Source organism: Salvelinus fontinalis, chromosome 7 (genome assembly GCF_029448725.1).
Source record: "Salvelinus fontinalis isolate EN_2023a chromosome 7, ASM2944872v1, whole genome shotgun sequence".
In the NCBI taxonomy this organism is placed as follows: Eukaryota; Metazoa; Chordata; class Actinopteri; order Salmoniformes; family Salmonidae; genus Salvelinus; species Salvelinus fontinalis.
In genome coordinates, this window is record NC_074671.1 from 38,657,731 (window position 1) to 38,671,919 (window position 14,189).

At 43.6% G+C, this 14,189-nt stretch overlaps 1 protein-coding gene across 2 annotated transcripts in view; it reads left to right on the forward strand.

The window, feature by feature from the left end:
* Positions 1-2,125: 2,125 nt before the first annotated feature.
* The window catches only part of LOC129859461 (enhancer of polycomb homolog 1-like), a 77,438-nt gene continuing 65,374 nt past the window's right edge, over positions 2,126-14,189 (forward strand). The window contains exon 1 of one of the 2 annotated variants that reach the window (XM_055929280.1): positions 2,126-2,433. Coding sequence is in view for 1 of the 2 variants with exons in the window: in XM_055929279.1 (XP_055785254.1) it covers positions 12,831-12,983 (153 nt within the window). In the remaining variant the exon portion in view is untranslated. Of the gene's footprint in view, positions 2,434-12,592; positions 12,984-14,189 lie in introns of those variants that run through there. The other variant, XM_055929279.1, reaches the window with a different exon arrangement.

Below are 14,189 nucleotides of genomic sequence, written 5' to 3' on the forward strand. Positions count from 1 at the left end.
CTTACAGGTAAAATAAACCTCTTCAGAATAGCTTGGCTACCAAAGTTTTTATATTCATTCTCAGTAATACCAATTACCACACTGAATAAATTCTTTAAAAAAGTACACCAGAGCAATCTTGAAATAATTATATTTCAGTCAGAAAAGGATATTCATACGATAGGTAAGACATACAAAACCTTGCACAGAGCCTATCCAACTGACAATCTCTCAATCTATTGGAACCAAGACTTTAAAAAACTGATATTGGCACATGATGGAGGGAATGTGGGAACAAAACTAACAACATTACAGTTAAAGAAAATGCATGCTTAATCAAGTATAATGTAATAATTTATTAACCAAGAGACAAAATTCACAAATACAGCACAATGGCAGAGTCCTGTCCTAAGTGTAAAACTACACCACATAACCAAAAGTATGTGGACACCTGCTCGTCAAACGTCTCATTCCAAAATTATGGGCATTAATATGGAGTTGGTCGCCCCTTTAATGCTACAACAGCCTCCACTCTTCTGGGATGTCTTTCCACTAGATGTTGGAACATTGCTGCGGGCACTTGCTTCCATTCAGCTACAAGAGCATTAGTGAGGTCGGGCACTGATTTTGGGCGATTAGTTCTGGCTCGCAGTTGACGTTCCAATTCATCCCAAAGGTGTTTGATGTTGAGGTCAGGGCTCTGTGCAGTCCAGTCAAGTTCTTCTACACCGATCTCGACAAACCATTTCTTTATGGACCTTGCTTTGTGCACGGGGGCATTGTCATGCTGTAACAGGAAAGGGCCTTCCCCAAACTGTTGCCAAAAAGTTGGAAACAGAATAGTGTAGAATGTCATTGTATGCTGTAGCGTTAAGATTTCCCTTCACTGGAACTAAGGGGCCTAGCCCGAACCATGAAAAACAGGCCCAGACCATTATTCATCCTCCACCAAATGTGTAATATAAAGAGGAAAGAACACTCACTTCTCTACCACATTCTGTATGATTGTTTATAACCTCTGCAGGCTCAGCTAGTTCACCCTCTTTCAGAATGGAAGAGGTGGAATCAGTGCAATTATAGCTGATTCTCTGATAGCACCATTGCCTTAAATATAAATAGCATCACTTATTATGTCTCACTTTGGAGCACTCAGACAGTAAGGTGGACTGCCCTTTTAGGTTGCTACTGTATGTAAGAAATAGGGTGCCATTTGGGACACAGTCTTTAGTCTCTCCTTTACAACCCCATTGACCTCTCTCAGCCACAATCATCTCTCCTAGACTGTTCTCACTGTAAACCACAGGGCAGTGCTAAAGAGGGATCTCTTTGTGATCACATGGCGCAGAATTTTTACAGTAAATTTCTCATAAACATTTGTATAAACCCAGATGGCTGCTGAAGACATTGCTGAGAATGTGATATTAATCACTATGTTCTACCCTCCCTCTGTGACACGATGCAAACATCTAGCTAGCACAGAACTCTGTGACATGCAGCGTTTTTACAGCCAAGAGGAGGTTTATTTCTAGATAATTCCATATGCTTCCTCCAACTCTCCCTCTCTCTCTCATCTGTGTCTGATGGGCAATGTGGGCTGCAGCATTAGCACATCCCAGAAGCAGCTGATAGCAGGACGGATCTTTGCACAAGAAAGGCTGTGAAGGGAAAGGGAGAGAGGGGTGGGGTGGGAATTAGCAAGACACTCCTTTACCTTGAGGGGGGAAGGAAAATGTTGCATCTCACTGCAACGATGTATTTCATATGGAATATTGCCACTGTGTCTGTCTGCCTGGTAAATGAATGTGTCTACACTACTGCTCCAGCAATACTTTCCCAAACTAAATTCATATTATCAGGTCAGATTAAATGATCCATGTATATTGTCTGGCTGCAGGGAATTTACATCAAATGAGCCATACGTGTATACAATTCAATTTTAGTACAATACATTCACACATTTCACAGTCTTACTATTGGCTTTCATCAATAATTAATGGAGTAGAAGTAGAATATAAAATTCATCTACTTCATCTGTTCGGTCCGTTCAGTAATGTTTTTACGAGGTCCACTGAAGTAAACTAACAGTGGGCTCATCGTCTCCACAGGTGATTGGTGCCACTCAAACTGTCCAATCACAAACCGTCTGTTTGACAATGCAAATTTTGGCTTGGTCAGCTGAGCTGTAATCTTTTTGGAAGAACATATTTTTCGCAACAGCTATGATATCCCTTCAAGTTCTGATGTTGGACAGCAAAATATTGATCCAACACACAATTTACAATGAAAACCGAGAAATGTGTAGCCATGTTCTAAATACTGCATAGTGTTTGTGGATTGCTGAGTTAAAGCAAGCAACTAATAATGCGGACGGTTTCCTATGGCTAACGTTAGCTAACTGGGATATTCGACTCATGTCGACCAGAGTTGTCATCGTCCTCCCTGGTGGTTTCTCTGGTAAGTTAATTTTCTAGTGTGGGGTTTGTCTCTCTTAGACTATCTATGCTATAATAAATATTGTAATGTACATTTGACAAGTTTTTGATTGTAGCTAGCCAAAGAAAGGGAATAGACATTGGCTAATGTTAGCAAGCTAACGACGTTTGCTATCGACGCCCATGTCTTAATTCACAACTCTCGTTTTTAAAAACGCTGGTGTAAAAGTAACTTGGAAATCAAATGCCCTTCCCCACAATCTAGCCTGCTAGATACGCACATTTCTTATTTATATCTATCATTTTGTAAAGTTATTTAACTTAGCTGCTAACATTAACTGTTCTCGTTCTTGGAAAAAAAACGAACGTTAGCTAACTAAGTTAGCTACCGTAACATCTGCCTGGACTGTGTGACCAAACATTCGCTAAGGTCAAGGATTGAAAAGCTGTTATTAAATGTAGACGTTATTTTTTATCGTGGGCGTAACGTTAACTTAACAAGTTGGCTAGCTAACTTACCTAGCTAACGGCGCTAGTTACCTACTTTTTTTATAACTGCAAATTAGCCAAATTATTCGACATTCGTTACCAAGTCAAGTGACCACAAAGCAAATCTCGCTAACGTACGATATTGTTGTATTATTTTGTGTGTCTCTAAACACTGCATTCTCTACTAGAAAGTTGGTTGGCCCTCTTTGATGTCACGTAGGTTGATGGATACTTCTGTATATATAGTTAAGTAATGTATGTTGACACCCCTTCAAATTAGTACATTCGGATATTTCAGCCTCACCGATTGCTGACAGGTGTATAAAATTGTGCACACCGCCATGCAATCTCCATAGACAAACATTGGCAGTAGAATGGCTTTACTGAAGAGCTCAGTGACTTCCAATGTGGCAGGTCATAGGATTCCACCTTTCCAACAAGTCAGTTCATAAAATTTCTGCCCTGCTAGAGCTGCCTCTGTAGACTGTAAGTGCTGTTATTGTGAAGTAGAAACGTCTAGGAGCAACAACGGCTCAGCCACAAAGTGGTAGGCCACACAAGCTCACAGAACGGGACCGCCGAGTGCTGTAGCGCGAAAAAGTAGTCTGTCCTCGGTTGCAACACTCGCTTCCGAGTTCCAAGCTGTCTCTGGAAGCAACATCAGCACAATAACTGTTCGTTGGGAGCATCATGAAATTGGTTTCCGTATCCGAGCAGCAGCACACAAGCCTAAGATCACCATGCGTAATGCCAAGCGGCGGCTGGAGTTGTGTAAAGCTCGCTGCCATTGGACTCTGGAGCAGTGGAAATAAACGCGTTCTCTGGAGTGATGAATCACACTTCACCATCTGGCAGTCCTACGGACGAATCTGGGTTTGGCGGATGCCAGGAGAACGCTACATTCCCCAATGTATGCATAGTACCAACTGTAAAGTTTGGTGGATACTTTTTTTCTGGAGCTGTTTTTCATGGTTCCGGCTTAACCCCTTAGTTCCAGTGAAGGGAAATCTTAACTTTACAGTGTACAATGACTTTCTAGATGATTCTGTGCTTCCAACTTTGTGGCAACCGTTTGGGGAAGTCCCTTTTCTGTTTTAGCATGACAATGCCCCCGTGCACAAAGTGTGGTCCGTACAGAAATGGTTTTTCGAGATTGGTGTGAAAGAACTTGACTGGCCTGCACAGAGCCTCAACCCCATCGAACACCTTTGGGATGGATTGGAATGCCTTCTTTGAGTCAGACCTAATCGCCGACACCCGTGTCCGACTTCACTAATGCTCTTGTGGCTGAATGGAAGCAAGTTCCCGCAGCAATGTTCCAACATCTAGTGGAAAGGGGGGGGGGGGGGTTACATAGCAGCAAAGGGGGACCCACTCTATATTAAGGCCCATGATTCTTGAATGAGAGTTCTGACAAGCATGTTTCCAAGACAAGTGTTTTTTCAAAACAAGTGTTTTAAGTGACAGTGAATAACGAGTAAAAATAACCATGAATATGGTTCGTTTTTCAGGGGGACTGATTATTTCCCTCCCCACTTTAGCTGAGATGGGTAGAAAAGTTCTCTCTACATGCCAATATGTATAAGTCTATTACAATGTTTTGCATTGGGGGCTATGGAGGTGTTGGAGATAGGGATATGTATGACACAGTCCCCTTCAAACTACACATATTTGGTTGGTATAGACCCCACTGAGTATTTCCCACCCAATTTTAGCTACAAGCCAATATGTATTCCATGTACAGTCTATTATAGTGTAATGCATTGGGGGCTATGGGGGTGGAGTGAATAGTCAGCAGCTACAATATTTGTTGAGTAGAGAGTAGTGTTGTCACGATACCAACATTTTACTTACGATACCAGGCAAGTATCGCGATAGCACGGGGGGAAATTCAGTGGCCTCGCATCCTACACATCTGGCACTGATATTCATACTTCTACTCAATACAACACATTCACTTCATACTGTTAACTGTGTAATATACTGAACAAAAATATAAACACAACATGTAAAGTGTTAGTCCCATGTTTTATGAACGGAAATAAAAGATCCCAGAAATGTTCCATATGCACAAAAAGCTTATTTATCTCAAATTTTGTACAGAAATTAGTTTATATCCCTGTTAGTGAGCATTTTTCCTTTGCCAAGATAATCCATCCACCTGAAAGGTGTTGCATATAAATACGCTGATTAAACAGCATGATCATTACACAGGTGCACCCTGTGTTGGGGACAATACAAGGGCACTCTAAAATGTGCAGTTTTGTCAGAACAGTTGAAACTGGAGCAGCAGCACGACAAGGTGGACTGGGGACAGCATGGAGTCATCAGGCCAGGTAGTCCTGAGGCATGGTCCTAGGGCTCAGGTCCTTCGAGAAAGAGAGAGCATACTTAAATTCACACAGGGCACCGGATAAGACAGGAGAAATACTCCAGATATAACAGACTAACCCCAGCCCCCCCCCGACACACAAACTACTGCAGCATAAATTAGCATATTTCCATTTGGGAACGCCTACTCTCTGAAATGTGCATGCACAAGAACTCGATTTGCGCTAGCACTGTTTCTCAACAATGCAATTCTTTAGAAACTTTGGCATAGGGTAAAGTAAAAAAAATTGGCCCACTCTGTTTGTAACAGATTCAAGTTTTGTAGACTGAAAGCTGTATTGAAATCAAGTGTTTCATCAATAGGAAAATTTGCATAATGTCGGATAAAATCTATCTTCTTCCACTGCCGGCCACTGGGCTTCCTCTCATCACCATATTTGGCGGTGAGTGGTAATGTCAAACAGATGCTTCAGATTTATACATCCTGTGAAACATCTGGGGCCTCCTTTTATAACTGTTGTGTAAAATTTACACAATCTACTTGCACCATTTCTGAAAAGACTTAGCAAGCACAAACATATTGATTTATAAACTTGGCGCACGCCACATTGTTCCGGTTATAAATCAGACCTGTCGTAAAATTGCTTGTGAACAAGCATTGTAACGCCGCCTGATAATAGCTCATCATTCACCTTTTATGGTGACAATAACACCCTTTATTTTCTGTATACTTTGGAAGTAGGCCAAGACCGGATAGTATCTAAAGAAAATATCAATGGGGAACATCAAATGTTTTTTGGGGATGCATACAGAATATTTTATTTTGCAGGCTACAGCAAATGTCACTGACTGTTTATGAAAGACAAAAACAATTGCAAATTGTTGTGGACCTCTAACAGTTTAAATTCATGTTTTGCATTTACTTTTCCCCAACCTAAATATGCTGCACTGCCTGTGATTTCTGAAACTGTCTCCTCAGATTTTTAAAAAACTACAGTAGGCCTACTTCGTGGTTGCCTACACACTTCAGTGCAAAAGATCAGCTGGCCACATGTTTTTAAATTCTACTGTATGTTATAAATTAACCGTGCTCCCTTTCGGCTGCATAGAGAAAAAACTAGAAATTATCATCTACAATTATCATCTACACTTGTAGATGAAGGGAAGGAGACGAGGCTTAAAAATCCTTCTTTAACCTAAGACAATTGAAAATATTGAAGTGCCTTTGAACGGGGTATGGTAGTAGGTGCCAGGCGCACCGGTTTGTGTCAAGAAATGCAACGCTGCTGGGGTTTTCACGCTCAACAGTTTATTGTGTATCAGGAATGGTCCACCACCCAAAGGACATCCAGGCAACTTGACACAATTGTGGGAAGCATTGGAGTCAACATGGGCCAGCATCCCTGTGGAACACTTTCGACACCTTGTAAAGTCCATGACGAATTGAGGCTGTTCTGAGGGCAAGGGGGGAGGGGGCGGGCGCGCAACTCAATATTTGGAAAGTGTTCTTAATGTTTTGTACACTCATTGTAGATGCCTGTTTAATAATTGTTTTAGAATGCAAAGATAAAACAAATGACCAGGACCACCTCCAGGCTTTTTTACCTGTTTTTACTGATTTCCTTATGAACTGTAACTCATTATAACTGTTGATATTGTTGCATGTTGCGTTTTAATATTTTTGTTCAATATTGAAGACCAGTTGAAGTATGAAATAACCCCAACGCTTTGCAGTACTTAGGTTATGCCACAAGAGGGCGACATTGACTAACTTATAGGTTGCCTAAAATGACAGTACACTGAGTCGTGGTTTGCTTTTCATATTTGGTTAGCAAATCATTTGGGGGGGGTGCGTATATTTGTCCTGTTACACACATGTCAGTAAGACCAAGGAGCTGATCGTGAACTATAGGAGAAAGAGGGGAGAGCACATCTACGGGGCTGTTGTAAAATAGGTTGAGAGCTTCAAGTTCCTTGGGGTTTACATCACTAAGGACTTAACATGGTCCACACACTCCTGCAGTCAAGAAGAGGGCACGGCAGTGTCGATTCCCCCTCAGGAGGCTGAAAATATTTATGTACCCTTGGATCCTCAAAGTTCTACAGCTGCACCATCGAGAGCATATTGACTGGCCGCATCACTGCTTGGTATGGCAAATGCACCGCCCTTGACCGCATAGCGCTACAGAGGGTGGTGCGGACAGCCAAGTACATCACTGGGGCTGAGCTCCCTGCCATCCAGGATTTCTATATCAGGCGGTGTCAGAGGGCCTGAAAAATTGCAGAAGACTCCAGCCACGCAAGCCATAGACTGTTCGCTCTGCTACTCTCCGGCAAACAGGTTCTGAGACAGCGTCTACCCCCAAGCCATAGGACTGCTAAATAGCTAGACTGTGAATAGTCAATTAATGGTACCTGAACTATCTGTACTGACCCTACACACACTCACTAGACTATATTATATATCGCTATACACACACACACACACACACACTACATTGACACATTCACAGACACTACATACACACACGCATACCAACAACACAAACACACATTACACACGCACACACTTTTTACACATCATTTGCAGCTGCTACTCTTTCTTATTTGACTTATCTGTCCTAATACCTAGTCACTTTACCCTGCCGTCATGTACATGTCTATCTCAAATACCTTGTACCTCTGCACATTGATCTGGTACTGGTATTCCCTTTTATATAGCTCCATTCTTGTATTTTATTTTATTCCTCTTGTGTTACCATTTTAATTTTAGACTCTGTATTGTTGGGAAGGGCTCTTAAGCAATCATTTCACGGCAAGGTCTACACCAGTTTTATTAGGCGCATCTGACAAATACAATTAGATTTCTTGCCTAACCCAACTTCCCCTGAGACACCCGCAGGGAGTTAGGTCACGGCCAGGATCATCATTTCTCACACCAGTCTGCTGCACTTGTATTCAACTACTCAAGTAGCCCATCTAGAGTTTGTGCATCCCTTGTAACGTATAGAAACATTTTTGGTTTCTTTTACAGTTAAAATGAGTTACACTACATGACCAAGTATTTGGACCCCTGCTTGTCGAAAAACTAATTAAAAAATCATAGGGATTAATATGGAGTTGGTCCCCCCCCCCCCCCCTTTGCTGCTATAACAGCCTCCACTCTTCTGGGAAGGCTTTCCACTAGATGTTGGGACATTTGCTGCGGGGACTAACTTCCATTAGCATTAGTGAGGTTGGGCACTGATGTCGGGCGATTTGGTGTGGCTTGCATCGGCGTTCCAATTCATCCCAAAGGTGTAAGATAGGGTTGAGGTCAGGGCTCTGTGTAGGCCAGTCAAGTAATTTCACACCGATCTCGACAAACCATTTCTATATGGACCTCACTTTGTGCACATGGGCATTGTCATGCTAAAACAGGAAAGGGCCTTCCACAAACTGTTGCCACAAAGTTGGAAGCACATAATCGCCTAGATAGACTGTCATTGTATGCTGTAGCGTTACGATATACCTTCACTAGAACTAAGGGGCCAAGCCCGAACTATATAAAAATAAAACCACCCAGCCCATTATTCCTCCTCCCAACTTTACAGTTGGCACTTTGCATTGGGGCAGGTACCGTTCTCTTGGCAATCACCAAACACAGATTTGGCCGTCGGACTGCCAGATGGTGAGCATGATTCATCACTCCAGAGAATGCGTTTCCACTGCTCCAGAGTCCAATGGCGGCAAGCTTTACACCACACCAGCCAACTCTTGGCATTGCGTATGGCGATCTTAGGCTTGTGTGCGGCTGCTCAGTCATGGAAACGAAGTTCGTGAAACTGAAGACAAACAGTTATTTTGCTGACGTTGCTTCCAGAGGCAATTTGGAACTTTGTAGTGACTGTTGCAATTGAGAACAGACTATTTTTACACGCTTCAGCGGCCCCGGTCTGTGAGCTTGTGTGGCCTACCACTTCGCGGCTAAGCCGTTGTTGCTCCTAGACATTTCCACTTCACATTAACAGCACTTAGTTGACCAGGGCAGCTCTAGCAGCGCAGAAATTTGATGAACTGACTTGATAGCCAGACTGGCTATTTGATCTGACCATAATTCTATCCTCCTGATAACTGCTTACAAGCAAAAAATTCAAGCAAGAAGCACCAATGACTCGATCAATAAAAAAAAAAGTGTTCAGATGAAAAGCAACAGGACTGTTTTGCTAGCACAGACTGGAATATGTTCCGGGATTCTTCCGATGGCATTGAGGAGTACACCACATCAGACACTGGCTTCATCAATATGTGCATCGACGATGTCGTCCCCACAGAGACCGTACGTACATATCCCAACCAGAAGCCATGGATTACAGCCAACATCTGCACTGAGCTAAAGGCTCGAGCTGCTGCTTTCAGGGAGCGGGACTCTAACCTGGAAGCTTATAAGAAATCCTGCGATGCCCTCCGAATCATCAAACAGGCAAAGCGTCAACACAGGACTAAGATCGAATCATACGACACCGGCTCCGACGGATGTGGCAGGGCTTGCCAACTATTACAGACTACAAAGGGAAGCACAGCCGAGAGCTGCCCAGTGACACAAGCCTACCAGACGAGCTAAATTACTTCGGTGCTCGCTTCGAGGCAAGTAACACTGAAACATGCATGAGAGCATCAGCTGTTCCAGACGACTGTGTGATCACGCTCTCCGCAGCAAGACCTTTTAAACAGGTCAGCATTCACGAGGCAACAGGGCCAGACAGATTACCAGGACGTGTACTAAGAGCATGCGCTTTCCAACTGGCAAGTGTCTTCACTGACATTTTCAACCCCTCCCTGCCAGTCCAACATGTTTCAAGCAGACCACCATTGTCCCTATGCCAAATAATACTAAGGTAACCTACCTAAAATGACTACCAAGCCGTAGCACTCACGTCTGTAGCCATGAAATGCTTTGAAAGGCTGGTCATGGCTCACATCAACACCATTATCCCAGAAACCCTAGACCCGCTCCAACTTGCATACCGCCCTAACAGATCCACAGATGATGCAATCTCTATTGCACTCAACACTGCCCTTTCACACCTGGACAAAAGGAACACATATGTGAGAATGCTATTCATTGACTACAGCTCAGCGTTCAACACCATAGTGCCCTCAAAGCTCATCACTAAGCAAAGGACCCTGGGACTAAACACCTCCATCTGCAACTGGATCCTGGACTTCAAGACGGGCCGCCCCCAGGTAATAAGGGTAGGCAACACGTCTGCCACGCTGATCCTCAACACGGGGGCCCCTCAGGGGTGTGTGCTCAGGCCCCTCCTGTACTCCCTGTTCACTCATGACTGCATGGCCAGGGACGACTCCAACACCATCATTAAGTTTGCTGATGACACAACAGTGGTAGGCCTGATCACTGACAACAATGAGACGGCCTATAGGGAGGTCAGAGAACTGGCATTGTGCCAGGACAACAACCTCTCCCTCAATGTGAGCAAGACTAAGGAGCTGATTGTGGACTACAGGAAGAGGCGGTGTAGAACAGGCTCCCATTAACATTGACAGGGCTGTAGTGGAGAAGGTTGAGTTTCAAGTTCCTTGGTGTCCACATCACCAACAAACTATCATGTTCCAAACATACCAAGACAGTCGTGAAGAGGGTACGACAAAACCTTTTTTCCCCTCAGGAGACTGGACAGATTTGGCATAGGTCCCCAGATCCTCAAAAAGTTCTACAGCTGCACCATTGAAAGCATCCTGACAGGTTGCATCACCGCCTGGTATGGCAACTGCTCGGCATCTGACCGTAAGGCGCTACAGAGGGTAGTGCGTACGGCCCAGTACATCACTGGGGCCAAGCTTCCTGCCATCCAGGACCAAGTTAATAGGCAGTGTCAGAGGAATGCCCGTAAAATTGTAATTGACTCCAGTCACCCAAGTTATAGACTGTTTTCTCTGCTACCGCATGGCAAATTGCCACCGGACAATTTACATTGACCCCCCCCCCCCCCCAGTACCCTCGCACACTGACTCGGTTCCTGTGCTCCCTGTATATAGCCTCGTTATTCTTATTGTGTTACTTTTTATTTCAGTCTACTTAGTAAATATTTTCTTCTTGAACTGCACTGTTGGTTAAGGGCTTGTAAGTAAGCATTTCACGGTAAAGTCTACACTTGTTGTATGCGGCGCATGTGACAAATAGTTTGATTTGACAGGGAACGGTTGATTGTCAAGGGCAATGAATTCCATTATCTTGCCGTTAATGGAGTTCGCCTTTTGAGTTGTCTCGCTGAAATGTTCTTACTCTTTCAAATGACTGCTAGACTTGTTGACTGCTCGATCCACACAGCAGACATTGGTCTAGGTTAGGAATGCTGTGTGGCACGTGTAGCGCTAGATTTTTTTTGTGGTTCATTACGTCATGTACCTACATTATATAGGTATGCATGTCAGCTTTGACATCGGTTTTGCACATTGTTGTTAAACTAGACATCGGGCCGATGTTGGCATTTTTAGTTAATATCGTACAATTCTGATGTGCTTGCCGATGTATCGGGCATCCCTTGTGGGAACTCTTCAAGACTGTTGGAAAAGCATTCAATATGAAGCTGGTTGATAGGATGCCAAGAATGTGCAAAGCTGTCATCAAGGCAAAGGGTGGCTACTTTGAAGAATCTCACATATAATGAATATTTTTTGATTTGTTTAACACGTTTTTGGTTACTACATGAGTCCATATGTGTTATTTCATAGTTTTGATGTCTTCACTTTTATTCTACAATGTGAAATAGTCAAAATAAAGAAAAACCCTTGTAGGTGTGTCAACTTTTGACTGGTAAGGTGTATTGTATTGCATTTTTTTTCCTCATACACGTTTGTGCAAAATATGAATTATCACTGCAGGGCTGTCTGTTTCTGTACTGTTGAGTAAAAAGTACATTAGTACTGCAAGTGATTTCGTTCCCCGGTATCGCACACTGGTTTGCAGCTGCCTATCCTAATATGTGAGTATCAGTCCGTTTCTACAGAGGGAGCGTGAGTACTCGCCTTTCATCAGGTTTCCACTAGTTACCACAGCCACAGTCAAAATCGACTATCGTAAAAGTTCATGAAAACAAATGTTTTTTTGTGTCATAATTTAAGTTTAGAAGTGTGGTTTAGTTTTTAAAATCACATTTTAAGAAATTGTATGAATACGCGGGGTTTGACTTTCTGGCTGTGGTAACTAGTGATATCCCTTCCCCCAGTGTTCCCGCCCCTCGGGGCTCCGCGAGCACGCATGCGCGCAATACTGTAAGGGAATGGCTGTTGTGTGATCGGGGGTTGGGCCGCCAGGAGCGAAGGGACAGCTGCAAGAATTTGTAATGTCCGCCATGTTGGCTATGGCGTATTGAACCAGGGAGGGAGAGCGGAGCCTCGGAAAAAAAGAGACCGACAGTAATCGACCAAAATCCGGGCCTTCCCGGCTCCCGTTCGCATCGCCGTATACCTGCCCTGCTACCAAGCGAACTGTTGACTTCTGATGAACATCACAGATCCATTCATGAGAACTCAAACCAGTACTGCTGTGAATATTATTAGATCGATAGATGTATGCTGCATCTTACATTATAAAAAATGAGTAAATTGTCGTTTCGGGCACGGGCGCTGGACGCTACCAAGCTTCTACCCGTTTTCCGCTGCGAGGACTTGCCTGACCTGCACGAATATGCCTCTATCAATCGGGCAGTGCCGCAAATGCCAACTGGGATGGAGAAAGAGGAGGAATCGGTATGTTTTATCGCTGTCAGATTCATATTTGAGATGTTTGCACTATGTTCACAATATGGGGGTCGCCCCTATCTTTCCTGCGCAAGTTTGCACAAAATGGCGGCCGTGTCGGTTTTCTGTGAAGTGTACATTGCGACGAAATGTGCGTGTAACACCGACATTTTACCGTCAATATTATCCCAGTCGTGTATTGTTTCGAATTTAGGTTAGTAAGCCGTGTTGTATCCCCTTATTTCACTTGGATTTACATTGGAAAGCACAAAGGGGTCACGTGATTCTTTTCACATCCGCCATTTTGTTTACGTTGTCTTTGCCAAAAACACAGTTGGGGATGGGCTTTGAAGTGGTGCTCTTACCACGAACAAATACCAGGGGGAGACACTGAGTCGACATGTCCTAACTATTCATGTTTTGAATGGGCTACACGTTTGGACAGATCGGTAAAACAACAATCAATAACTGAACAGAAACGTGCATGTGTTATATGAAGCAAACTCTAAGGCGCTGATACCTCTTGCCAGACTGCACAGCCTTTTCGAATACATAAGTGTGCACAAAAGCTATTTCTTAGCCAAGTGTCTCAAATTGACAGGAACATTGAGTCTGTTGGAATGTATACCATAGTCAAATTCTTTCAAGTGTGGACTACAACTGACAAATCAGCAATTTAGAAGCCAGACCAGGTATTCATAAAGTACCTCAGAGTAGGAGGCTGTAGTAAACTAGCTATGGAAGTAAAGAGCACCTGCCTAAGGGTAATGAAGCACGTGATCTCCTGAATGTAATATAGCAGATCTGAGTGCTGATATGGTGTGCATATTTTTTGCCTGTCGGGGCATGACGCAAAACAACCAAGTTCTGGGTTATAATCAAAACAAACCCAGTGGCCAATTTTGAGCATTTTGGTGTGATTGACAATGTCTCTCTTAACTAGAGCATCAGAGGGGGTCTCCCTCTGAACCCGGAGGGATGGGGGAGCAGTAGTGCAGTTAAATTAACTACTAGAAGAATACCGCTCTCTTATGTAACCTCACGGAGTGACAGAAGAGAGGCTGTTTTACTACAGGGGCTCAAGTGATATGCAGCATGGCTTCTTTGCTGTCTGACCCTCATCTACCCCAGTGGGAAGTGGATGGAAAACCTAGACTGTTCTCTCTCTAGTGCATTACTTGTGTCTTACTGCACATCGGGTTAGTGGTCCAGAAG